General features: G+C 46.5%; 1 protein-coding gene across 3 annotated transcripts in view; it reads right to left on the reverse strand.

The window, feature by feature from the left end:
* The window catches only part of MTA1 (metastasis associated 1), a 721,937-nt gene that overhangs the window by 36,479 nt on the left and 657,476 nt on the right, over nucleotides 1-27,982 (reverse strand). For 2 of the 3 annotated variants that reach the window (XM_086937145.1, XM_086937147.1), the window contains exon 18: nucleotides 6,453-6,484. The exons of the other annotated variant lie outside the window; for it this stretch is intronic. In XM_086937145.1, the coding sequence (XP_086793271.1) occupies nucleotides 6,453-6,484 (32 nt within the window). The remainder of the gene's footprint in view (nucleotides 1-6,452; nucleotides 6,485-27,982) is intronic. 3 annotated transcript variants of the gene reach the window in all.

Here is a 27,982-nt window from a genome sequence, read left to right on the forward strand (position 1 = left end):
CCAGAGTTGGTTGATCAAGCACAGACACCGAAGATTGAGTTCCCGAAAAGCTGTGCACTGCGACGAAAGTGGAGTCAGCCAGCTCCGACCCAATCAACACTGAGGTTGAACCCGCTGGCATTGCTCCACTCACCTACTTGGGCCTCTCTATGAGAAGACTACCGAGGATCACGACAGATGTGCTGCTAGTAACTTCATACAGCGTTGTTTTAGCACCTTCGGCTTCAGCCTCTGGCAGGAACCGCAATCCTCAGAGTCGTAGTGTTCTCCCAAACACCACATACAAACGGAATGCGGATCTGTAGCCGAAATTTGTCAAGAACAGGACCCACAAGGCTTAAAGCCTGACAACATAGAAAACACTGTTGAAGAAGGCTTGAGGAACCGCTTCTCCGGATCAGTTTTGTAGCATGGAAAAGACGAAACTGATGTCTGCGTGTCAGAGTGGACTTATACGACTTCACTGAAGTCACAACCGGAGTCGACGTTATCACAGGGTCGCAAGGAGCAGTCCCCCGGCACGCAGAGGGACTGCTGAAAAATTTCCAGATCCAGTCTGATGCCTGGGGAGAATTCATAACTTAAGGCATCTGCAGCTAAAGGTTATTAACAGATTTGGAAAGCACAATAGGGTCCACTTCGCCAAAAGTGTGGGTCATGGTGCTAGGATCTGAGTCACTATGAAGTCGGTGCGGAAGCTGCAGCAGGTCCCGCTGGCGGAGTCCCAGGTGGGTTCCTTGTGGTCTGAAGAACCACCAGAGGGCGCCGGTAATATGCCACAGAACTGCGGCATGGCTTCACAGAATTGTTTGATTTGCTGTGTCACAGATGGCCCCGGAAATTTGGTTTAATTCAAAACATGGGTCAGAATCTGCTCTGAAGGGGAATGGCTTCTGGAACGAGGCATGCTGACACCCTCTTACCTTCTCTAGAGTTCAAAAATGGTGGGAAGGAGGTAGATTCCCACATAGACTATCTTTTTTCTTCAGCTTACCTTATCTGAAGTTTTCGACCACAATAATGATCAACCACGGGAAAGACTTTGGGAGAGGGAACAGGACCAGGACCTTCTTTTCAGCCGGCACAGCATACAGTTTTTCAATGCTTGGCGACGTAGAGCCTTCCCTCATGGTCCTGGGACAGCTTGGGGATTCATCAAGGTGCAGTTACTGCAGGCCTTGGTGTTGTGTTCCGACACCAGGAACCACAGACAATTCTGATGGTTATCTGTCACAGATATTTGTGTCCGACCGTCCTTCCAAGGTTTAAACCTCGTACTCTTGAGGGATCACATTTTCCCTTGCACACTGGATTTTTAAACAATTTTAAGAAGATAAGGGTCAAGTGAAGAGTCACAAGGTGGAGTAGGATCTGCATCTTGTGGAGCAGAAAGAAAGGAACTGACTCCAGCAGGTGTGAGTGGTGCCGATGTGGTGTTTCATGCATCCCATCCAGAGAGGAATGCTGGTGTGGTGCCACACATCACCAACAGGCACACAGAGGTACAGCAAAAAAGTTTCCAGATCTGGTCTTACTCCTAGGGAATATTAAAAAAAAAAGTGTGGAATTTGCAGATAGAAGTATCTGTCAGAAATGTTGCTCCCTCTGGGCTTTGCGAATATTCACATGGAATTGCAAAAGAGTATGCTTTTGAGTTAAAAAACTGTTTCAATTAAGTAACCTCGTTGGGTAAATCAGTCCTGCAAAATAAATTAAATTTTAATTCGACTATCAGCATAATGACTAGAGATGACAATAAGTTTAGAACTCTTTCTTCTACTGATGTGGGAGCCTGATAACCCAAGATACTAATTCTGAGATGGCGTGCCATGTTAGTGGTTGGTGGGAGAGCTAGTTCACAGCAGAAGTTTGCAAATACATGCATCATGCGTGATGCATTAAGAATTTGCAATAAAGGTGTCAGCTCATTTGGTTTATTTGCAAAGTGCATCCATTGCGGATCAACTATTGTTTGAGGAGTAACTGGGTGTGGCCACAGCAGCATGTGAGGAATAGGTTTTAAACATATTCATCCCAGAAACTCTGAATTTTACAAATCGGCTTTTGATGGATTGTGCATTACAGGTACTCCCTGGATGCTGTGGAGGTGTTTTATGAATTTTCTGTCATTCATAGCAGTGTGGTTCCTCAGAAAATGCTTAAGTCTTATTTGTTTTTAAAAATCACTAATGCGGAAAGCCATTTCTCCATGTTGTGGCCAATGAATTGGTTATTAACCCTGACAGGGCGTAATAAAAGACTATGCATGAACATAAAAGATTACAATGTGTTATTGGTAATCTTTCATATCACAAGTCACAAAATACATCCCTATAATTTTGCCGTCAACATCCCATGAAGAGAATATGATGGAGGATATGAACATTTTCTAGCTTTTCATGAAATTTATATCACTCCTGATAAACTCAAGGAAATTTGAATGCCACATTATCGTTTCCTGCCACCAAGTGTGCAAGTCAAGGCTCAAGGTCTGCATTACCGATTTCATCAATGCCTACAAACAATACCATGATTTTTAGACAATCTTCTGTCTCATGCATCTTTTCCACAGTTTGGTGCATGCTGCCTACATTGTAGTGTATTGAAGAACAATCTGTAAGCATGCCAAAGCAATTTTCAACACGTTGACGTCTTCCAATTGGAGGACCACAGAAGAATGGTTGTAAGTAAGAGAGAGGAGTAAAGTGATTAATACCCCTTTAGCAGCAACATTTTCATACGTCGGTCCAAAGTATTAGTGCTCTGCAATCCCTATCCTCCCAAACAAAAGGCAAAGCCTGAGTCGAGCAAAACGAGGCAGCATCTGTGGTCACAATAAAGGGGTCGCTACTTGAAACTCTTCACAAGAATGATTTGAATACTGAAACTGCAAATATGTAACGGCCTGGAAAGATGCCAACCAGGAACAATCCTCTAAAGTCCTTCGCTCAGAGGGCTGCAGCATATCCCAGTTGCCATAACAAGACTGCGTTAAAAAGAGCGTTCAAAGAATAGTTTCTTCTGCATTAGACGTGCAATACACTTTTGTCGTAGGAAAGCTCGCGAAACAATGGCATTCTAAAATACTGCTGGCTTTGGTAAGCTATAATGAAAAACTTTGTCACTTTAAACTCTGTACAAGCCGTGCTCCAATAAGTACTGTGCTACAGATATCATAAGCCTGTCTTGTCCCCTTGATATAAGTTGAATAATAACGATTTTGTAAAATCGTCTAGAAAGTTTGCTGTGGAAATATATTGTGTAATGGCAGATCTCTTCATAACGTCATCTTAAAAAGTTCAGAATCTAACAGGGGAATTCAGCAATTAAATGGTTACCATCAGGAGTCTATTCAGTGAACTCACTGAGACCTTCTTTTAAATGGAGTATGACCCATTAACCTTGCAGTAGATTAAGCAATATTGCTCTTTTCTCCACTATGACATAACTCCTAATTCTCAAAACAGAGGAAAGCAGAATGGCAGGTATTTTGGAAAAGTGCAATGGCAGAGGCAGTGCCCTAAATAAACAACTTTTTTTAACTTATTGGTCGAGGCTACTGTGCGAATCTCTCTAAATTGGATGAAGTACCTTCAAATAGAGCTTCCTTTTAATATATCCTCATTACAATAGTCACTTCAGTTCTGTTGTCGAGAAGAGACATGTTGGAAGGAAGCCGTGATTCAGTTGTTGAAATAAGCATATAATATTGGTGGGTATGTTGGGGTTCATACTAAACGTAAGGGGATTATACATATTGTGGCTCCTTCATCCTGGTAAAAATATTAAACTGGAACGAGACAGCCAACAGCACAATAAAAGAAGGACCAAGGTATTCGTTTGTGGTCACTCAAAGTAAAGAATAATATTGACAAAGGGGGATCACGAACCAGAAAACAAATGTACCTATGTCACAAACGACTAGTGAAATCTCCCTGGATGACTAAATCCATTTTCATTGTCCATAGCTCCAGAATGACATTTCAGTTTAAATGCCTGCATGCTACCAGAGAGTGGGAAATAAAATGTAAACCCATCACACCAGCATAGGCAGCATCTGTGTGTGTGTATATATATATTTTTTTCCCTGCAATGGATTCAGCGAAGGAAAACAAAAGCCAACATGGAGCTTGTTAGCTTTTCCATTAAAAATGTTTAATTTGGACAATGCCGCTCCCCCCCCCCCTCACCTCCTCCCCAAAATATAAATACAATTAAAAAGGAATTGACCAGAAATGGTGAAACTCTGCAAACAGAGTGAGGTGATGTCGAGCTGGGAAGGGAAACAACTTTCAGTAGTCTAAAATTACCTACGGGAATAATACCAAAAAAGTCCATTATCTCAAGGAACAACATAGGTCAATGTAAGTATTAAAATGCTTAAAAGGAATTGATATGGACAAAAACAACAACAAAAAAAGACGGTAGGAAAAGGGTAGAACAAAGAGGAAAATGTCTAAATCTGAAGAAAATTAAACACGACAGAAACACAGGCAGAAAATCACCTAGTCCCATCTCAAAAGTCTGAAATGAATTAAAAGACGGAGTACATATGCAAGCCACTCCTGTGGAAATGTTTAATAATACATCACAGGAAAAAAACATCTCTCTATCTTAACCCTCCTGTCCCACCCTATTACCAGCCACTTCTAACTCTAAAATTCCTAGAAGTGGTAGTAGCTCCATTCCCGGTGTTCATGAAAACCTACCATATTCAAAGCCCACTGGCCTCAATCAATAGGGAGTCTGTTTCAGGGCAGGAATGGGAAATGGTTTGTTTGCTTTGCAGGACAACACTCCCAATCACCCAGCTTCCACCATATCATAAGTTTCCCTAAAGCACCCCTGCTTGAAATGAAGCAAACACCTCAGCAGGCAACTGGAGAAACTCTGGATTAGTTAAACTTGTAATACCACCATAAAAATAAACCTTGTGCTGAAAGATACATGCATCAAACCTAAGAAGTCTCCACAACCAGATGAATATTTACATGGTTTCAGTCACACACCTACCCGAGTTCAGGCCCATTATGCCTCTCAAGACATCCATAACCAAACCGAAGGTCCTACAAATATGCCCAAAAACTCTAAGGAATGAATGAGCCATAGGAGAATTAAGCTGAATGGCAGAAACCCAGAGGTTATCCTTCTAAACTCATGCCACACGCTTCCAACCCTATATCATCTCTTACCCTCTACTTCATAAATTTCCTCCTAACTTTGGACGTTAATCAAAGAAAACCCTCCTACAGAAGTGATGTGGTCATAGGCATCATGATCCTCCTTACAAAACTGATACTCTTCTGGTTGGCATCATTTGTAGAGCTAATCCAGGCTATGCATGCCTTAAGAAAATTTAAACCGCACCTCCTCAAAATGTCCAAAACACAAGAAATGAGCAATGCACGGTTCTAACAAGGGATTGCAGAACTCTCAACTGGTTTCCCTTTGGTGCGTACCTCAATTCATAGCCTTGTGCACCACTTAAGAATGCCCAACAGGCTTAGACCCACACCGTGACAAATTTACATCACCCAATATAGACTTTAAAGTCTCCAGCCCAACACCTGAAACTTCTTATTTGCAAACTGTAAGGAAGGGACACATTTCTCTGTCAAAGCTCCCACACCGATGAACAATTATTATCTTCACTGAAGGCTTTATCCAATATCTTGTTCATAAAAAGCTTCAAAATATCTCTTCATACAAGAAGCCTAAGTGCCTTCCTGAGCACGAACTCACGGACCATAGCTCCAGTGGCGAAACCTGCACTCCACAATCAGGATTTATGAGGAAGTGATAGTGGCTAATGGTGACTATCTTTGTAGTGCGTACACAAAACATTCTGAAAATTAAAAAGTCAATTCTCGTTAGCTGTTAATATCTATGCTTTTAAGAGACGCGTATAAAAATCACATCCCTTCTTATGAAAATACTGGCATTTAGAGCTCTGCTAAAAAAACTGCCACTTGGTAACAATCCACTTGGTCAGCATTTACCTAATTCTGTTGCTGTGCAATGCAGCATCTTACTATGAGATAAACTCAATAACATACATTGTGGCTTTTCTACACCTGTCTTACTTTGCCACACTTTTTAGGGCAACTGGAATGCTATCACACTTGATGTAAAGGGTTGATAGATCCTTGGATTCAATAAAGTCATTAAATTTTAGATGTCATTTTGCATTATTCCATACAATGCATGAGCGGTCAGAGCTCTAAAAGTCGGCAGCTACATTGAAGTTCATATAAGAGCATTAATCCCCCCTTCTATTCCAGTCCTGCTCTGGCCTTCGGCTCTGGGCAGAACTCAAGGCAGGACACTGTCCATTTTAAAACGAAATGCAACTTTCAAACATGAAAGGACAGGGCATTATCATGTACTAAACTTTTAAAAGGGAGCTCTTTCTAGAGACGTTCTATTTTTATTTTTAATGAACATTCTCTTACCATTTGTCTGGTTTGTCCGTGGTTAGGCATACCTAACAAACATGAAAGAGAATAGATCTCGTAAGACACCATTTTTTTTGTTCCAAGACAGAAAAATACAAAAAGCCCCCCAAACACGTGTTTGTAAGCAAATGGCTTTCTTTTCTATGCAAGCAATTTGAAAACCCCTGATAACGAATATAACAAGATTGAGCTAAAACTATTTAACTATTAACTTAATCTTACAAAAAGAAATAAAACCTGGTACGAGGCAAAGCAACTGGTCTGCTGTGAGAGCACTGAGCATTAGGCATTGCTTCAAACTGCGAGCTCATCCTTCACTCTTGAGCCAAAGGTCACCTGTTTCAATGTTTTTAAGAAAATACTCACAATACACAAAATTAACCCCTTCCGTGCGGCCGCGATTTTTCCCGTGTGCGGCCGCCGGACGAACACGGGCGGGCCATGACGAACCCCAGCCGTCATCAGCACACGAGCACCGTAGTGCATGACGGCTGGGGTTCGTCACCAGCATGGAAGGGGTTAACTTGAGTCTCACACCGAAAACACATACATTCCTCAAATCTGCTCTGATGTTTTGTACCAGCTATACATTCTCTTACAGCTATTTGAATGCACCCATTTTAAATGCATGGTGCTGCATTCTACAAAGTGTCACCTCAAGAGCACTTGGCACAGTAACACAACCATGAGAGGAGACATAGGAAAAAGGATGACCGGTATAAGAGAAATAATGTTCATGGAGCAGACAGCAGCATCTCCCAGTCAAACTGATCTCGAAAGCGGGTTGCCATTCGTCTCTTGAAACAAAACCTAAGAATATTCCCAAATGTAGAGATAATGTATAATAGAGAATCCATTCCATCTCTTCTTTAAAACCGCAAGACCATAGGTGACCAACGTTGGTGCAGGCGGGGCAGATCTATCCCAGATTTCCAGAATAATCACACAAGATAAATTTCAATTGTTCTACTAAATTCTGACCTGGATATGGTCTTTTTGAAATCTACGATGGAGACTCTTATGCTACATCATTCACAAAGGGAGTACTGGTGTGCAAGGAAATATGTGTAAGTATTATCTCCACGTGTTGGATAAATCATACACTGCTTTTAAAGACAATGATCAGAGTTTTTCAACATGGAGACTTGTACTGTAGCAGCCCAGGAGCGGGAGTACAACAACAGGGTATTTTAGAATGTTAGTGGATGGCTAGGAGGAGAATTCTGCCTTCTAGGGCAAGAGAGAATGCTTTAATCCACTGCTGGCTTCATTTTAGGCAGGACATAAATGCAGAGCTCGTTCCCTTTCCATCTGCGACAGTACTCACGTTATTGGAAAATGGAAATCCTCTGCAAGGTGACGAATCTGGCACGAATGCTGTGGTAGGCATTAAAAAGGGTGGAGAAAGTGGGTAGCATAAAGGTAATTTTGGTCACTTTTGATTTGGAATGTTGCATTTTAATAACATCAAACACAGGCAAGAATGGTGCCAGTTTCAATCCCACCGTGGGGGAGATAAATTAAGATGTAGCAATCCACTGTTTGCAGTTACAGAGCTAAGAGCCGTATGGCTATTCTTGATAGGTTCCTTAATAGGTGGTTGAATGGGTATGTCCTTTATGTGAAGAAAAAAGGGATCTGATCCACCCAAACGTGAAATGATCTAGGACTTGGAGCAAGGGATGTTATTAGGGATCAGAATACTTCATTTCATACTTTCTGCTATTGAGTCTTGGGTAAAAACAATACAAATAAAAACACAATGTAAAGGTTCACCATTTTAATTAAGTTTTAAACAGAGAGAAAGTGGAGAAGGTAGCATTAAGGTAGTGATCTGCCTTGCGGGTAGTTGCGGACACCTTTAAAATCAAGTGTGCCACCAGTTCACATTTGTTGGCTAACAATAGTAAGTAAAGCAGAACCGTAACATTAGCTACAGATAGGAGCACTGCGAGACCACGAAAAGTTGGAAACCTCATCAAAAGAATGCATGAAAAGCAATACAAGGGTATTACGACGAAAGAATAGCAAGAAATGAATTAGGATTCATTCTGCTGCGAGGTATCCAAAGGAGAAGCGAGTTACCAGACGTTCCTCGACGTTGCTTTACTTCATCTCCACCTGCAGAAACCCGAAGGGTCCTTGCATAACAAGTGGTTAAGCGTGCAGTGCTTTGATCTTAAGCTTGCACTGAGTTTATACTTCTACAAGCAGAGGAAACATTTTTCAGAGTTCCAAATGAATACACAACATTTTCACGCGGTTGAGTCACGCTCGTAGAACAGAGAGACGAAGTTAAGAGGCTACTAAAGCATACTTCTTAATGCCACATTTAGCACTGTAAAGGTAAGTGACCACTGACGAGATCACTGTGCAACCTAAAACCCAGACCAGACCTGCCTGACTCCCCTTATCAGCCATTGCAAGTTAATAAATCAGGCACCATTTAGTTTGAGAAATGACACATTTTTTGTAACAACGTACTACATACTTTTTGGTGATCGCTATGCAAATAATCAATTAAACCTTTCACTTCCGAGCTCTGGCCCACCCAAAATACTAATAGGCTATTGAACACAGTTTACAGGCACAATAGCCTGAGTTAGATGGCATGTAGTGTTGTTTTCGTTGTACATATACACTGACAAGCGTGGAGAATCACGATGCGCGCACTTAGGACCCGGCCTCTCCGGACCCCGCCCGCTCCTGGTCTCTGGTGGTTGGTCGGGCGGACGGCACAATCAGCGTCCGGCCGATCCATTTCCGCTCCGGCGATATCGCGTGACCCGAGGGTCAGGGGGTGGAGACTCTGGGCCTATTTAGGGTCAACTCCCTGTGACTGGGGTCTCTGTTCCCGCTATCACTCCTGGATACCTGACTGCTCACGCCGGCTCCTGGCCATTCTCGAGATCCAGGCCGGCTTTCCGAAATTCTAGAAGCAGAAGGACTGAGCATCGTTCGTGTAGCCAGGTAAGGGGTCAAGTGCCTCGGGGGCCTCGTAGGCAGCCGTGAGTCACTGTGGGTGCAGGGTAGGGATTGGAGTGTCGCTGCCTTACGGGGTTTACAGCTGTGTGCTGGGTTCTTCGTGGTGCTGGCTCCTGCCGGGCTGCGTGAACGGTGCTTAGGGGTGTGGGAACAGGGAACTCAGGGCACGTTAGGTGCTATAGCGAGGTAGTGCGAAGCACGCGATAGTTAGCATGGCGCCAAAAAAGGGTGGACAAAAGCGAAAGGACTCTGAACCTGACTTAGCGCAGATTATGAAATTGCTGCTAAAAAAGTTGAGCAAGGAGACCCCTGATAGCGGGGACGAGAGCGACTCTTCCCGGGAGGAGCAGCCCAAAGTAGTAGAGCGGCCGCGCAGGGGGGTGCTACCGAAGGCTGCCTGTCCGCCATTAAAGAAGAAGGCCAAGGCGCAGCCAAAAGGGAAAGGGACGAAGAATAGGCCTGGCCCTGCTGGGAGGAAACAGGACGAGGGATCAGTAGGTCCCGTCCCCACTCCTCTTTTAGATGCAGATCGGGTTTTTCTTTCGGATCCTGAGCCGGGTGTGGTCACACCAGCAGACCCAGTGGGGTCAGTTTTGTCTGAGATTAGGGAGGCGCTTAGGGCGTTGGCGCCGGGAGGTGCGGTACCATTAGTCACGGTCCCTCCGGCACCACTCCCACCGCAGCCGGTGGCCGCAGTGGCAGCCGCTGGCGATCCGTTGGATAGCTTGCTGGCGTCAGTTTCCGCCCTAGTGGGCCAATTATCAGCCCCGGAAAGGGTATTAGAGAGAGGGAGCGCTGGGGCGGCAGCACCATGGGGGCCTCCGCAGGTCACTGAACAGGGCGCATTGCAGGATATTCAGAGGCAGTTGGCGCTTTTAGTCGAGTCAAGCAAAGCATTGCCCAGCGTAGCGATTGGAGCACAGCCCCCCGCGACAGCGATAGTGGTGCCACCTACAGGAGGTAAGCCTGGTGACACTACGCTAAGGAGCAGCGAGGTGGGAACTAGTCAGGGGAACGTGTTGTCCCAGTCAGGGATGTTAGCTATGCATGTTAGTACGGAAATGCGAGAGAAGATTTGGAGAGGTGCCTACGTAGATATATTCTCCCTTATCAGGCCGAAGAGGCGAGAAGAGGATTACAAGGACAGGGATGGGAAGGATCATTCCTTCCGAGATCGTAGACCTAGGATAGAGGAGACTATATCCAATTGGTTGTTCGGCTTTCACGTCTATGTTACGGTGTTGTTGGAGAAAAGGCCAGAGTTGGCGATTCCGCTGGTGTTTTATACTAATAAGATTGTAAAGGCGCACGCCACTCATGGCGGTTCTGCCTGGCTGACATACGATAGGGAGTTTCGCTGGGCGAAGGAAGAAAACCCCTCCATTTGTTGGGACCAGGTTGAGGTCAATGCTTGGTTAGAGAGCATAAGAAATAGGGAACACCCGGCTAGGCAGCCCTTTCGGACTTCCCATGGAGGGTCGGGCGAGAAGAAAGGTACATGCTGGGCATTCAATGGTAAAGGGTGCACGTGGCCCCCCGGGCAGCGCAAGTTCAAGCACGCATGCGCCTACTGCGGTCACCAGTCCCATCCTGAGTCAAAGTGCAATAAGAAATCCAAAGAACGGGGGGGCAACGCCCCTAAGGATATCAAACCTCCCCAAGTCTAATCTGCCTACTCCTGTTGACATAAAGAAACTGATCTTTTGGTTGGGCAGGTACCCGGATAGGGCAGCTGCCAGGATGTTGTTTGAAGGTTTTTCCAGCGGTTTTCGTATACCAGCATCGCATGTCCCTCCTATTACTCAGTGTAGGAACCAAGTTTCAGCAGAACCCATCCCTCAGTAGTGGTCACAAAGGTAGAGAAAGAGCGGGCCTTAGGCCGAGTAGCGGGCCCGTTCCCGGCTCCTCCCTGGGAGAACTTTGTCTGCTCCCCTTTAGGAGTGGTGCCCAAAAAGGAGCCGGGACAGTTCAGAATGATCCATAACTTATCCGCACCGAAAGGTGCATCGGTAAACGATGCCATCGACCCGGCGGTGTGCTCAGTGACGTACTCGTCCTTTGATGCCGCGGTTCAGAAAGTGAGGGAGCTAGGCCGAGGGGCGTTACTGGCAAAAACCAACATCCAGTCAGCATTCCGCTTGTTACCGGTACACCCTGAGGATTACCATTTGTTAGGCTTTCAGGTCCAACAGCAATTTTATTATGACAGATGTATGCCTATGGGTTGTGCGGTCTCCTGCAAGTACTTTGAGACCTTTAGCTCCATGCTGCAATGGGTGTTCTCGCAAAAGTCAGGATGTACGGATGTGGTGCATTACTTAGATGATTTCATGGTAATGGGTCCTGCATCGTCGGATGCCTGCGCGTTGGCCCTAAGCCAGCTGGTGGCCATGTTAAAGGAATTTGGGGTGCCGCTGGCACTGAGCAAGACAGTCGGCCCTGACACGTGCATGTCCTTCCTGGGCATTGAAATTGACACAGTAGCGGGGGAATGTAGATTGCCAATGGATAAAGTAAAGGCCTTTTCCCTAGCCATTGAGGTAGCATTGGCATGTCCAAAGGTGACCAGTTACAAGTGCTTGTGGGGCAGCTAAACTTTGCTTTGCGGATCATCCCCATGGGACGCCCTTTCTCGAGGTCTATAGCCAGAGCGATGGTGGGTCTTACCCAGAAGCATCACCGGGTGAGGTTAAGAGCAGGGGTGAAGGAGGACCTCAAGGTGTGGCGGGATTTCCTGGCAGATTTCAACGGGCGGGTAGTGTGGCCCGCGCCGCCCGTGTCCAGTAAAGAACTAGGATTGTACACTGATTCAGCTGGTATTGTTGGTTTTGGGGCAATCTTGGGCCCTGCCTGGTGTGGGGCGGTCAGGCCAGCGGAATGGCACGTAGCAGGCTTGACTAAGAATTTAGCCTTTTTAGAGCTCTTTCCCATCTGGGTGGCTGTTACGGTGTGGGCAGACCGCTTCAGGGACAGGGTCGTGACCTTCTGGTCGGATAACATGGCGGTGGTCCAGGTTATCAATCGGCAAGGGGCGACTTGCCCACACGTGCTGAGGTTGCTGAAGTTGTTGGTGTTGGCATGCTTGAAATTGAATTTGACTTTTAAAGCTGCGCATATAGCTGGTGTTGATAACCATGCTGCTGGCGCTTTGTCTCGTTCCAAGTTGCAGGACTTCCGGAGGTTCCACCAGCAGGCGGAAGAGCGCATGACGACGTTCCCTACGTCACTGTGGAAAATTGGAGCCCCGCTTTAGCGGGGCTGGTAGGTGCCGCTCTGAGTGATCGCACCAAACGCGCCTATCAGTCGCAGTTTAATGTTTACAAATCATTTGTTGAACAGTTGGGTGGGGGGAGGGTCTTCGCAACTGAAACGATGTACGCCTTTTTACAGGTTCTGCGGGATCAGGGCAAAACAGTGTCCTATGCTAGGGCTGCCCTGGCGGCGATAGGCTTCTTTGCTAAACTGGCGGGGGAGCGGGATCCTGGGGCTTCATTTTTGATCAGAAAGGCCTTAGCGGGATGGGCCCGATTAGACGGGACACAGCGGGACTGTCGTAGGCCTTTGGATCTCCCGACCTTGATTGATATTTTGGGGGTACTGCCTGTTATTTGCCAGTCGCCATTCGAGGGAATCATGCTGGGGGCGGCCTTCTGCCTGGCCTTTTACGGGGCCTTCCGCCTGGGTGAGATTGTGGGGGCCTCCAGAGTAGACCACGGGGAGGGGCCTGCAGCTCAAGGATATCTCCATTTCACCGGGGGGCCTAGTAGTGCGGTTGAGACGGTCCAAAACAGACCAAACAGGAAAGGGGGTCAACATCCAGTTGCGGCCTGCCCCAGGGATAGCTGCCTGCCCCGTATCCCGTATGCAGGCGTACCTAGCCCGACGCCCAGCAGGGGGGGGGTCGGCTCTCTTCGTCCACGAAAACGGGGATTGCCTGTCTCAATACCAGTTTAAGGCAGTCTTTGGGTTGGCCCTGGGGAACCTGGGACTGGGAGCAGCAGGTTACTCTTCTCATTCCTTTAGGATTGGCGCCGCAACTTTAGCGGCAGGGGCGGGTCTCCCCCCATCATGGTGAAAGGTGTAGGTCGCTGGACCTCTGATTGCTACAAACGATATGTACGGCCTGAAATATTGTAATGGATATGTGTGCAGTGTCTAACGGTTCCATCTCTCTCCTTTTGATTAGTATGCCCGCTTCCGTGGTATGGGTAATCGGGCACTCTTTCGTGCGTTGCGTGGCGGTGCGCTTGCAGCGAAGAGAGGTGGTGAAACCGGCCGCATTGGGCGAGACCGAATTCGTATGGCATGGCATTGGAGGGATGCGGATCCGACACTTGAGGCGGATCGTCGAGGAGCTCAGAGCACGGGAGCACAAGTCGCCGGATTAGATTATTTTGCATTTGGGAGGCAACGACATGGTCGACAGGGGGCGCTTGGCTGTCAAGGAAGCCCTACTAGCAGAGTTTGCTTGGCTGGGACATGTGTTCCCATCAACGAAACTAGTCTGGTCTGGCATGATATCACGCAGGGCATGAGGCCCAGGAGTGCGTCCTAGATCTTTGAACGTCTCGGTGAGGCGATTTAACGGCGAACTAGCAAGGTTGTGCTCAGTGAAGGGCCGCTTGCGCTACCTCCAGCACCGGATGATTTCCGGAGAGGCAATGTACCACCAGGATGGGGTGCATTTGTCGGACTGTGGAACTGATACGTTTATCCAAGAACTCTGGTAATTTATTCTGAACGCAGGTGGGGAGGGTGTCAGACCTGTGGGCCTTGGCCACCCTTGTGGCGGAGAAGAGACCTGCGATCAGTAAATAGTGGCTAAACAAGATGGATGGGAGCCCGCTTGCCGGGCTCCATAGGCCAGCTCTGAGGGGGGATATGGCAAGCTCTCCACTGGGAGGAAGTGACCACCGGCTGGGGAGGCTAGGGCGACAGATTTCGAGCCTTCCGGGCGACCTTGGGCAGCCTGGTGGTCGAGAGGTGGGCCCCGGTAATGGCGGACAAGGATAGAAGGGCGGGACCCACCACTCTAAGAGGCAGGTGCACGGCACTTTTTCGTAGGATACCCAGTTGCGAGATGCGAACCAGATGGTGTTCCTCCCTTAGGGTTGGGAAGGTGATGGAGCCGATATGCTCATGGAGCTGATATGCTCATAAATGTAGTTATGTTATAACTTGTGATTTTGATATGCATGTTATTGCTTGTCATGTTTATACAATGTGTGAATAAACATGGCCTTTTTAACCCCACCTGAATCTCTGGTGATTTCAAATGTGGGGATCTTGCATGTCTAGGGTAATTGGGCGGCGGGGGCATATCTGGAGGGTACGGGTCCTATGACAAGCGTGGAGAATCACGACGCGCGCACTTAGGAACCGGCCTCTCCGGACCCCGCCCGCTCCTGGTCTCTGGTGGTTGGTCGGGCGGACGGCCCAATCGGCGTCCGGCCGACCCATTTCCGGTCCGGCGATATCGCGTGACCCGAGGGTCAGGGGGTGGAGACTCTGGGCCTATTTAGGGTCAACTCCCTGTGACTGGGGTCTCTGTTCCCGCTATCACTCCTGGATACCTGACTGCTCACGCCGGCTTCTGGCCATTCTCGAGATCCAGGCCGGCTTTCCGAAATTCTAGAAGCAGAAGGACTGAGAATCGTTCGTGTAGCCAGGTAAGGGGTCAAGTGCCTCGGGGCCTCGTGGGCAGCCGTGAGTCACGGTGGGTCCAGGGTAGGGATTGGAGTGTCGCTGCCTTACGGGGTTTACGGCTGTGTGCGGGGTTCTTCGTGGTGCGGGCTCCTGCCGGGCTGCGTGAACGGTGCTTAGGGGTGTGGGAACAGGGAACTCAGGGCACGTTGTGACTGGGGTCTCTGTTCCCGCTATCACTCCTGGATACCTGACTGCTCACGCCGGCTCCTGGCCATTCTCGAGATCCAGGCCGGCTTTCCGAAATTCCCACCCACCTGTCCCTTAGATGAATGGTTTGAGGGGCGTTCTGCGGAGAAGAGACCTGCGATCAGTAAATAGTGGCTAAACAAGATGGATGGGAGCCCGCTTGCCGGGCTCCATAGGCCAGCTCTGAGGGGGGATATGGCAAGCTCTCCACTGGGAGGAAGTGACCACCGGCTGGGGAAGCTAGGGCAACAGATTTCGAGCCTCCCGGGCGACCCTGGTGGTCGAGAGGTGGGCCCCGATAATGGCGGACAAGGATAGAAGGGCGGGACCCACCACTCTAAGGGGCAGGTGCACCGCACTTGGCGTAGGATACCCAGTTGCGAGATGCGAACCAGATGGTGTTCCTCCCTTAGGGTTGGGAAGGTGATGGAGCTGATATGCTCATGGAGCTGATATGCTCATAAATATAGTTATGTTATAACTTGTGATTTTGATATGCATGTTATTGCTTGTCATGTTTATACAATGTGTGAATAAACATGGCCTTTTTAACCCCACCTGAATCTCTGGTGATTTCAAATGTGGGGATCTTGCATGTCTAGGGTAATTGGGCGGTGGGGGCATATCTGGAGGGTACGGGTCCTAAAAAATTCTTTCATCTCAGTTTTGTAAAAATGCGGTTTTGCTGCGTTAAAAACACAAATATGGTTACAAAAAGATCTGTCATTAAACTATGAAAAACAAAAATGTGGCTCCTATACAAGTGTCGGAAGTGGCAAACCTTTGAGATGCAGTGTGTATCTGACCTTGAATCTTAAATAAGTGCTCATAAACATGCCAATAAGCATGCAACAGTACGATGATGTATACAAACTGGGATTGTCCAATATGACAAGTCACTAATATCACTTCACAGGTCAATATCACACAGCAAGCAGCTACTGGGAGTACCTTTTAGATGCTCACCAGGTAATCCAGCCTTAAGTCAATGGCTGGAGCACTGAAGAAGTTCCTTTGGATGTTAAGATCTGAAGTGCTTTAAACTCCACACTAAGGGTTAAACCCACACTGTATCAAACAAAGCTAGGAAACTGAAGTATGTAGGCCAGCCTTTGAGCAGAAAACAGTATGTGTAGCAAATTGAAACTACAGATTCAGATGAATGACTGACACACAACTTTCTGGCCCCAGACAAGATATCAAGTATCTCACAAACGTACAAGCTGTCCACTCAAAACCGCCAGCTCTCCACCAACTCTTGGGAGCATGGGGTGTGCGGAGGGAGGTTATAAAGGAAAACTACAGACATTACCTATTAAGTCATGAGTACTATGTTAACGTATATAACTGCAACGATCCAAGAAGGCAACAGAAGGATTCAACTTTACTGTGGGACTGGATACAGCCATCAGTTTAAGCCCCATCTTCCTTAGCAAATATCCCTTGCGCCTCGTTCCACTTGGTTATTCAAGGTTATCACGGTACCAATCTAGAAACCGAGTAACAGCATTAAAGCTTATCAATACCAACCCAATGTTTCTGCTACAGCTATAAATCAAACGCCATCCAAATGTTTGTGACGGCCAACCTCTCCGAAATATTAATGAAATGTTAACCACTATAGAAGGGAACGATATTTTTACATCCCTAGGTATGTCGACAGCCTAACACCTAATAGAGTTGTGCAAGGAATTGAGGCATTTAACATCTTTCCTAACACCCAAAGGCGCTTACAGTTACTGGTGCATGCCTTTCTGTTTATCTTCTTTGTAAGATGTATTTCAGAGGTTGATGGGAAGTTTGTTAAAAGATATGCCTGGTGTAGAGTCCTTTAAAGACTGAAAAGTCAGAATTAACACGATTTAAGGCTAATGATGTGTTGCAAATAATCAGAAGGAGTGGGCTTACATTAAGGAGGGACAATGCAAATTCAGTCAGTCAGAAGTAGACCACTTGGGAAACCACATATCCGGTAAGCGTGAAGAGCCTCAAATTGAGGTCTTGAGAGCGATTGAGGATGAGCCTGCAGCTAAAGACAAGGAACAGTTTAGAACATTTTTGGGGCTCATTGAATATTATTCTGTTTGTTGACAATTTTGCTGCAAAAACTGTATGTCTATGTATGCTATTAAAGAAAAATTCCAGATTCCTGTGGTATGAGGAGTGTCATAAGGTCTTTAAATCCATCAATCAGGAAATCATTGCAGCTGGCCACCTAAAGCCTTTTAACACTGGTAATGTATGCATCACTACCACCGATGCAAGTGATTACGGCTTGGGAGCTGTCCTCATACAGAAAAGAAACTGGGTGGCAGAACAAATTATTGTATTGTCCTCGAAAGCCTTACAGGGTGCATTGTATAGTTATTCTACCATAGAAAAAGAAGCTTTGGCAATGTGGTGGAGCATCCAGTACTTTCAGAACTTCATCTGGGGCAATGAGTTTCTCTTGAGAACCGATCATAAACCACTGGTAGATTTGTCTAAAAGCAAGTGTGGAGGAAGGGCAACTCCTCGCGTTGTAAAAATGGCTGAAACCCCTAACCTGCGCAGATGAGCTATGACCACAGCCTTTGTAATCTTTTTTCCTGCATGTTAACGTTTTCCTCATAACTGTTCGACATGATTCCTTCCTCTTGTGTTTCTTCAAATTGTATTATGTCTTAAAAGTAACTTTTAAAAAAAATAGTTTTGTAGGGAGAGGTTTGCACTGTTAAGGTTTGGGGCATGGGGTGGAATATTCGAAGGTGGAACCTTAGAGGGGAATCGGAATGTGAAGGTTCTAGGATGGCAGTTGCGGTCTGGAGCCTGGTGTCACTGGTTGACAAATAAGTAATTCAAGTACTTCTACGAGTTGTACATCCTATGTAGCATAAACGTTTATTGGTCCTAACCCAATGTTTGGGCTGCTGCTACAAATCAAACGCCATCCACATGTTTACGACGGCCAATGTTTTATTCTTGCCCTAGAATGCAATGGGGGGCATACAGTGGCAAGAGGAACATCCGGGTACATTTAATGATTTCCGTTGTTCACAGCAAACATAGGTGAATTCGTTATTGACATCTCGGTTTTGTTCGCTTATGAAATTAAAAGATTGGTACACGATTTGTTTTAATTGCTTAATTTTGATGTAATGTTTTATACTGTGCGAGGTGATCAAACCAAAATGTTAAGCAGTTTGACGTTTGGTACCTTCCACCCTCGAAAGTCAATTATCCATCTTCGGAATTTGAAAGCACATCTTTTAGTTGTGTGCCGACAGTCAGCGAGGAAGGTTTCACTCATTAACTATCTATCCCTCACTGCGTCTAGTAATCCTTGGACTGGCATTGCCATGGCAACACTCTCTGACGCCATCAGTGGTACATTATCCCCTCTCTGTTCTGGCTCTCGGTAGGAACACATGAAACGACATCCTCTTCATACCACCTTCCTACTGAGGCTTCTTCATACAGCTGTGAAGTGCAGCTGGCTGCTGCAGTTCAGGGGCGCGTACTGTACATATACATTACTGGTTTGCTATAGTTATTTACACAGCAGTGGTTCCAAAACCAAAATGGCATCATAATTAGGATGTGCGTGCTAATTATTTTCCCTTATTGGAAATTGCAATCTCACAGTAAATTGCAAATTACAACCTAGCCCAAAAAACAACACAGTATGCTTAACTAGTTTGCAGTATCCTGACTCACAGCTGTAAGTATGCATATTCCTGTGTGAGAATACTTGTAGGTTAAAAAGTACATCATTAACCTGCGCATGCATCTTGGGGTTCTAGCGACGCGCGGCCTCCAGCCTCATGATTTATTAGGATGTCACCCCCATACCAAACCGCACCTGACTGCCCAACTTGTGAAGGCGTCACTGAAAGTATCGCTCATGTCTTTTTTGCATGCCCAGCCTATGCAAAACCGAGACAGAAATGGCTAAAACCTGCATGTCTATTGCTCGGAACTAGGAATCACTCCGCAGCTTTAAGAATACTTAAGACTGACACTAGCACGTGCTTAGTCTGTGGGGTTGCCAAGTTTCTGAGCTGGGTATGGGTAATTAGAGCAAAATCTATGAGATGACCTAGTTTTTAATCACATTTTTAAATTCCACAGAGCTGTTAATGTTTAATATGCCACTTAAATTATTTATTTTAACATGAATGCTTTTACTGTAACTAACCTTGCAAAATGTAAGATTTATGAATTGTGGTTCTTTTTTTAAAACTTTGCATATGCTTTTATGATATCTTGTGTATATCGAAATAAAGCTTTGTGATATATAGCAAAACTAAAATGGCATCATAAGGATGTGCGTGCTAATTATTTTCCCTTATTGGAAATTGCAATCTCACAGTAAATTGCAAATTACAACCTATAAAAAGCCCAAAAAACAACACAGTATGCTTAACTAGTTTGCAGTATCCTGACTCACAGCTGTAAGTATGCATATTCCTGTGTGAGAATACTTGTAGGTTAAAAAGTACATCATTAACCTGCGCATGCATCTTGGAGTTCTAGCGACGCGCGGCCTCCAGCCTCATGATTTATTAGGATGTCACCCCCCCATGCTACTCTATCAAAAGAAAGAGTTGGAGAAGGAGTGTTTAAATGTGGAGCTATGGGGATCGCTGTACAGAAGATGCTAAGGCTGAGAAAAGCAAACTCAACTTATCAGTATGGAATGTAATCTTTGCTTTCACAGCAACTAGAATTATAGCACAGATACTGTCCCGAGGGAAGCCATTCATGACCCCGAAGTGGATTACATCAGCACCAGTGACTTGTGACCTGGGTAGCAATAACCATCCGGAATCTGCCAACAGCGCCAGGCACTCTCTCGAGGCGAAGGTGAGCTTTACAAATCTACGTTATCTCAAAATATTACTTATGCCTTACTCTGAGGGCCACAAGGGGATAGCCGAGGTAGTGCCCGGTTAACCGCATAAAGAGCTCAAACAAACTTTAAATAATTAGCTAATTGCATAGTCATTCCCTAGCAGACTCCTTGAAGTCACTCCAGTACACGCCACCGAAGACACTAGGGTTTACCTCTGAAAACAGGGATGTCCCTGGCAATGGTTGGGAGTTGGAGCCAATCTTCTGAGAAGAATATCCAAGCAAAATGGCTACTGAGCAGGCGGGAAAATACTGAGACTCAACAAATCAAATTCATAAACCTTTTTGCGTGATTTAGACTGGAGCATTTTCGAGTCAATCACAGCAACGTCAGGAGTGAGTCACTCTGACAGAAATACATTATGATTGGGGCCCTTCAAGCCCTCATTCGATTATTCTTTTAATAACCCTCCGCACAGATGTATTAACGCAAAGAACGCAGGAACGCTAAGGTGGTGAGAATAGAACTCAGAGAAACATCTTTCCTCAAAGTTAGCATTCAGGTGGAGCAGGGGTCAGTATTAACGGTCTCTGACATGCACCTCTGGGATAGCATAGCTTGTTTGGACAGGCTGCTGTCTAATTTAGGACCTTCCAAGGCAGTGAACGGATGGTCACCAACTTGGAAGGAACTAGGTCTGTGAATCTAGCAATTGATCACTCTTCTGGGAACTGGCCTGTACAACTGCTCTTTATCCTTGAAAGAAGAAGGCAGGTGAAAAATAAAGCCGCAGCTACAGTCTGACGAGCGTTAAACACGGAAGTAGCTTTTTTTGGGGCAAAAAAGAAGGCATCACCATATTCTGTTTGGGAGAAAACAGTAACAACTCACTAACTCCTAGCTGAAGTTAAGGCCAACAACAAAGCCATCCACCAACTTCAGAAATTTAACAGAATGAAAGTGCAGGGGGTCCGAGAGTTGAAGAGAAAATTGACGGCAGAATCCAATTCCCACATACGCATAATCAAAGTTAGAGGAAATGTATTTTCCAACCCCATTAATAATGACAGACCCCGAGCATGACCTGTGACTCTCTTAAAATCTCTCAATGGAGGAGTAAAGCTTCTTTCCAAACAACCTTTGGCAACATGTCTCAAGAGCCATGGCCATTAAAAATGCTTGCTCATCCCCTGAAAAAAACAGCTGCCTGCTCCATGTATGCTTAAGAAACACCAAACTGGCGCCCACAAATCCAGCAACGTCAACCACAGTAATCATTCTGTTAGCATGGCCTACATGGAAGCAGCGGTGCCTTCTTGAAGCAGATCCTGAAGGGGTGGTTTATACTTCCATGGCAACATATCAGCAATTAATGATGCCACTCCCACAAATCAAGATTAATTTGAGCCACTGGCTGCATTCCGGGCTCACCAGCACTGATTTGTTGGGAACTGGCACACATTTTTCCTCAACAAACTTTGATAATGAGCAAGAAAAGGAAAGCACAAGAGAAGGAAGAGAAGGGTAAGTTACTCACCTGTAATCCTAGTTCTCTTCCAGGGGTATACTCGTCAAAGTCATAAGCAGTGAATTATCCCCGCCCATGTGCGGGACCCCGGAGCCTATACCAATATATATATACATATACAAATATATGTAACTATGCAGCCCTATAAAATCTAGACCACAAAAGGGACAAACAGCCAGAAAAATCACTCAGTAATACTTGTATAGTAACAAGAACACTTAAGAAAACTTGTGATATAGACCATACATCCAAATGGCTTCATACAAGGATTTCTTTATTTTCCAGAACAAGGAAAAAAACAAGTATTTGAAGGCAGTTTGGCCCATAGGCTGCATAGGAATTACTGTCCTGAGACAGAAAAGATGACTGGCCCCTCGCTTTTAAGACTTCCAAGAATCTAGGTACTTTGCCTTTAAGAACCTCAGAGAGCCCTATGCTCCCAGCATGCACCACAGGTGACAGTTAGGTCAGTTCTTTTTGTAAAGGCGTATAAAAAACCACTTAACAACTGTACTAAACATTGCTAGACCGGGGAGGAGGGCGGGGAGCTTATGACTCTGATGAGTATACCCCTGGAAGAGAACTAGGATTACAGGTAAGTAACTTATCCTTCTCTTCCAGGGGATACTCATCAATAGTCATAAGCAGTGAAAAGAATAGCAAGCCCATACCCCACACTTCGCGGTCTAGCAATATAGCACGTAGTGAAAAAGACAATCTTCAAGTACCAGGTACCAAAAATCTACACAACAGATTCCTCAGAGATGCTTGACCTACTCGAGCATCTGCTTGAGTATCTGAAACCAAGCAGTAGTGGCGAGAAAGGTATGAACAGACCGCCACGTGGCTGCTTTGCAAATTTCTGCTATGGGAACATTTCTGAGGAAATGAAATGAAATAAAAAAGAAACTTATAAAGCGCGCTGCGGACAAGCGGCTTCCTGGCGCTGAGGAGCACATCAGTATCTACAGAGGGACCCAAGGAATTTAGCCAGGGAATGCCTGAAGAAAAAGAAAAGTTTTAAGAGCTTTACGAAAGTGGGAAAAAATAGGGATAGAGCGAATAGAAAGAGGGAGACTGTTCTAGATCTGGGGGGCCAGCACAGAGAATCGGGTGCCCCCGGTGCATGATTTGCGGAAGCGAGGGACGTGAAGGAGAGAAAGTGTTGAAGAGCGAAGGGTGCGGCTGGGGGCGTGAGAAGAGATTAGAGAGTTGATGAAGAGCGGGGCAGAGCGGGCGTGCGCCCGGAAGGCCAAGCAAGCTAGTTTGAAGTGAGATCTGAGATGGACCGGGAGCCAGTGGAGGGACTTGAGGGCAGGAGTGATGTGAGAGGATTTGGGGAGACAAAGGATAAGACGGGCCGCTTGGTTTTGGATAGCCTGGAGGCGGCGAGTTTCGTAGGCAGGGATGCCTACGTACAAGCCGTTTCCGTAATCCAAGCGGGATGTAATAAGGGCCGTGATAATGGTTTTAAGAGCATCAACAGAAAAAAAACGGGAGATCTTGCGAATTAGACGAAGGGAGGAAAAACAAGAAGACACAACGGAACTGATTTGGGCATGCATGGTCAGATCATTGCTGATCTTGATGCCCAAAGTCCGAACAGATGAAACTGGGGAGGGCCAAAAGAAAGGGGCCAGTGAGCTGAGGACCAGGGATTAGACGAGCTGCCAGTGAGGACAAGCTCTGTCTTGTCGGGATTGAGCTTCAAGTGATTGAAGCTCATCCACTGGGAAATGAAAACAAGGGTGGAACAAAACTTAGGGAGAGAGTCATCTGGGGATGAAAGATCAAAGACGAGCTGGAGGTCATCTGCGTAGTTGTACACAGAGACCCCCAGCTCGAGAAGAGAAGAGATGAGGGGGCGGATATAAAGGTTAAAGAGAAGTGGGGAAAGGGAAGAACCTTGAGGGACCCCACAGGTGACCGGGCGAGGGGGAGCAGAAAAACCAGAAAGGTGAACTGCCTGTGATCTGCCTTGAAGAAAGGACGCGATCCACGAAAAGGCAGTGCCTTGGATGCCCGCTGCGCTGACACGGTCGAGAAGGATGGCATGATCGACCGTGTCAAACGCAGCGGACAGATCCAGAAGGACCAAGGCTTGGGGGAGGTTGCTATCGGCCTTCCCCTTAAGTTCGTCCAGGACCGCGAGAACCACGCCCTCAGTGGAGTGACCGGGACGAAAGCCCGCCTGGTGGGAGGCCAAGAGATGGTTCTCCTCAATGAAGGTGGAGAGACAGGAAGTAACGTGGCTTTCGAGGATCTTCCCTAGATAGGGGAGAAGGGAGATCGGCCTGAAATTAGATGGGAGGGAGGGGTCAAGGCCGGCTTTTTTCAAAATAGGAAAAACTATAGCAGATTTAAAAGAGGAAGGAACACAGCCCGAATCCAAAGAAGTGTTGAGGAAAGTAAGGGGGGGACGGGGCAACTAGTGTAGAGAGTTCTGAGGATCCGTGCGGGAGCACAGTCCGCAGGAGAACCGGACTTGACCTTGACAAGCAGGTCGAGGAAGAGCTCAGATGAGATAGGTTCAAAGTGATCCAGAACAGAAGGAGACAGAGGAGGATAATCAGAAGGTTCAGGTTGAGACACAGTGGGAATGTTGGCCTTAAAGGTAATGATTTTATTGATGAAATAGTCGTTCAGAGAGATTGAGATGGGGCAGGGGAGAGACAGGCGCGATCAGAGGTGGCAAGACTATGAACTAGTGAGAAAATCTCACGGGATTTGTTGGCCGAGAGGGCCACTCTCTCAGTAAAGTATTTAGATTTGGCCGCTAAAATGGCTTTTTTATACTTATTGAGGAGGGCTTTGTATTTAAGACGGAGGGTAGGGCAGTAGTTACGTCGCCAATGACGCTCCGATCGCCTAAGCTCTAATTTAAGGGATTTAAGGTCGCTGGAGAACCACTTGTGAGCGTCATGGGGACGAGCTGATTTGACCTTTTTTAGTGGGGCGACCTGGTCGCAAGCAGAAGAAAGCCAAGTGTTGATGGCGTCCGCCTGACTTTCCAAGGGCAGGTCAGTCAGGGTAGGAGCAGATGAAGACAAAAAAGAGGAAAGATCGTTGAGATCGGTCTTGTTCCAGCTTCGAGCCAAGATGTTTTTAGGCAGGGGGGCTTTCTCAGCTTGACCCAAGTGGATAGAAAAAGAGATCATAGAGTGATCTGACCAGACACAGGGGAGGATGGAGGTGGGCGAAAGGTTACAGCGCAAGGACCAGATTTGGTCCAAGATGTGGCCGTGAGTGTGGGTAGGGGCCAAAACATGAGGTGAGAAATTAAGACACTGAAGTGTGGCAGAGAAGTCCTTCGATGAGGAGTCCTCCCTCGGGTCACCCGGCCAAAAGTTAAAGTCGCCGAGCAGGAGCAGCGAGGAGTTATTTACCGCCAGAGTGGCCAAGAGATCCTGCAGGGTAGAGGAGAGCCGTGGTCGAGGCTTTTCCTTTGGTTGAATGTGCCTTCGGCCTACCTTGAAGAACTTTATTAGCTAACTGATAGTCCAAGGAAATACAGGAAACTATCCATCTTGCGGTGGACCTCTTAGAGGCTGCTAATCCAGTATAAATGGGACCATAATTGACAAATAAGCGGTCCGATCTTCTAATATCTTTAGTTTTATCTAAATAAAACTTCAACACTCTCTTAAGGTCTAACGAATGTAAGGCCCTTTCAGGAGGTGTAGAAGGATTGGGAAAGAAAGTGGGCAAAGTAATCCCCTGATTGATATGGAACTCTGACACCACCTTTGACAGAAAACTAGGATGAGTCCTAAGAACCACCCTATTTCCATGAAAAACTGTTTAGGGTTCATTACAGCACAGAGCTTGCAATTCACTTACTCTACGAACTGAAGTAATTGCAACCAAGAAGGCCACTTTCCAAGATAAGTGCTGCAAAGAAGCTTTGTGTATTGGTTCAAAAGGTGTTCCCAACAGCTTGGTTAGTACCACATTGAGCTCCCACGGAGAAGGCGCTCGAACTGGTGGATACACCTTTTTTAATCCTTCTAAAAAATCCTTCACCACCGGCATCTTAAAGAAAGAACCCTGTGTAGGAGATTTTCTGTAAGCCGTAATGGCTGCTAAGTGCACCTTGATGGAGGAAAATGCAGCCCCGACTTAGCCAGATACAACAAATATGGCAGGATGACCTGTTCCTGCCCCATAACTGGGTCATGCACGTTGTTCAAACACCATATGTAGAATCGCTTCCATTGGAAAGCATAGGAAGCTCTAGTGGAAGGTCTTTTAGCTTCCTTGAGGATGTTCATACAGTCATCTGGTAAGTCTAAGTGTCCATATTGCAAGACTTCAGGAGCCATGCTGTCAGCCCCAGCGAAGGAAGGCTGGGATGGAACACTCTCCCTTGGCTCCTGGACAGCAGGTCCGGGCCGCAAGGCAACCTCTTGGGAGGAACTTCTGAGAGCTGTAGAAGGTCTGGGTACCACCACGGACGCGGCCACTCCGGAGCTATCAGTATCATCCTGGACGTGGTTTTGTAAAATGTGGTTATCACTACTGGAATGAGAGGCAGATGGGGGAAAGGCATAGAGCAAGTTCTGGGTCCATGTTATCAGCAGAGCATTCCCGCTTAAACTTGGTTGGGGAAACCTGGACGCGTAGACGGGGCATTTGGCGCTTGTTGCATCTGCGAACAAGTCTATGTCCGGAAAGCCCCAACGTCGAAAAATGCCTTGAACAACGTTGTTGTTGAGCACCCAGTCGTGAGCGTCTAGAAACTCTCTGCTGAGAAAGTCTGCCTGCACATTCAGGACCCCCAGCACGTGGACTGCCTTGATGGTCAGATGTCTTGCCAGCAACAACTTCCAAATTGCTTGCGCCTCCTGGGACAGAGTTCTGGACCTGGTCCCTCCCTGCTTGTTCAGGTAAAACATTGTTGTTGTGTTGTCTGTCTGAACTAGCAGGGAGTTGGATCTCAGAGACGGGAAGAAGGATTTGGGAGCGAGCTGGACTGCCCTCAGTTCTAGGAAATTGATATGATAACCCTTCTCTGTGTCCAACCACCGACCTTGAACTTGGAGGTGATCCATATGGGCACCCCAGCCCTGCAATGAGGCGTCTGTCACAATAGTTTGCGTTGGGGTCTCTTGGTGGAAGGGAACACCATGCAGAAGATTCAATCCCTTTGTCCACCACCTGATGGAGTCCTTGGCCGACTGGGGAAGAGCTATCCGATCCTCCCACTTTCCTGAAGACTGTGCCCACTGGTCCTACAGAGCCTGCTGAAGAGAACGCATGTACAATCGAGCATTGGGGACAGTGAAGACTCACGAGGCCATGGACCCCAGGAGTGATGACACTGGTCTGACCGTAGGGAAGAGAATCTGAAGAAGCTCCTGCGACTTCTTCCTGATAGATGTGAACCTCTCCTCCGAAGAACACACGCTTCCTTCCACGGTGTCCAGAGACGATCCTAGGTAGTAAATGTTCTGAGTGGGGTTGAGAATCGATTTCTTGAAATTGACCCAGATTGCTCAGAATGTGTAGACTGTAAGACAGGTTCGACTGAAGGAGAGATGGAGTGGAACTCTTCAGAAGCCAGTCATCGAGATATGGGTAAATGAACATTCCTTGTTTGCGCAGGAAAGCCGCCACCACTGCCATGCACTTTGAGAACGTTCTCGGGGCTGACTTGAGCCTGAAAGGCAGGACTCAAAACTGATAATGATGTAGAGCTACTTGGAAACGAAGAAATGTTCAATGCTTTTTGGACACTGGAATGTGGAAGTAAGCATTCTGTAAGTCTATGGAGCACATCCAGTCTCCTTGATGTAAATGGGTGAAGATCTGGTGTAAAGCAAACATCCAAAACGTTTCTTTTCTTATGTATCTGTTCAAAAGATGCGAAGATCCAGAAATGGTCTGTACTCCACAGAAGCACCCTTTTTCTCGACCAGGAAATAACAAGAGTATATTCCCTGACCTTTTTGATGACCCGGGACACGTTCTATGGCTTCTTTGGACAGAAGAATGCCTACCTCCTTTTGAAGGATGGGGTGACAAAACAAGAGTATATTCCCTGACCTTTTTGATGACCCGGGACACGTTCTATGGCTTCTTTGGACAGAAGAATGCCTACCTCCTTTTGAAGGATGGGGTGACACGAACAGTGTTTTCTCAGAGGAATTGAAGGAGGTGGAGATCTGAAACGTAGAAGATATCCATTTTCGAAAATATTTAGCACCCATTTGTCGCTTGTTACATTGCGGCGCTCCTCTAAAAAACCAGCAATACTTCCTCCTACCGGAGTGGACGTCACGTTTAGAG

The sequence above is a fragment of the Lissotriton vulgaris genome, chromosome 9 (genome assembly GCF_964263255.1).
Source record: "Lissotriton vulgaris chromosome 9, aLisVul1.2, whole genome shotgun sequence".
Taxonomy (NCBI): domain Eukaryota; kingdom Metazoa; phylum Chordata; class Amphibia; order Caudata; family Salamandridae; genus Lissotriton; species Lissotriton vulgaris.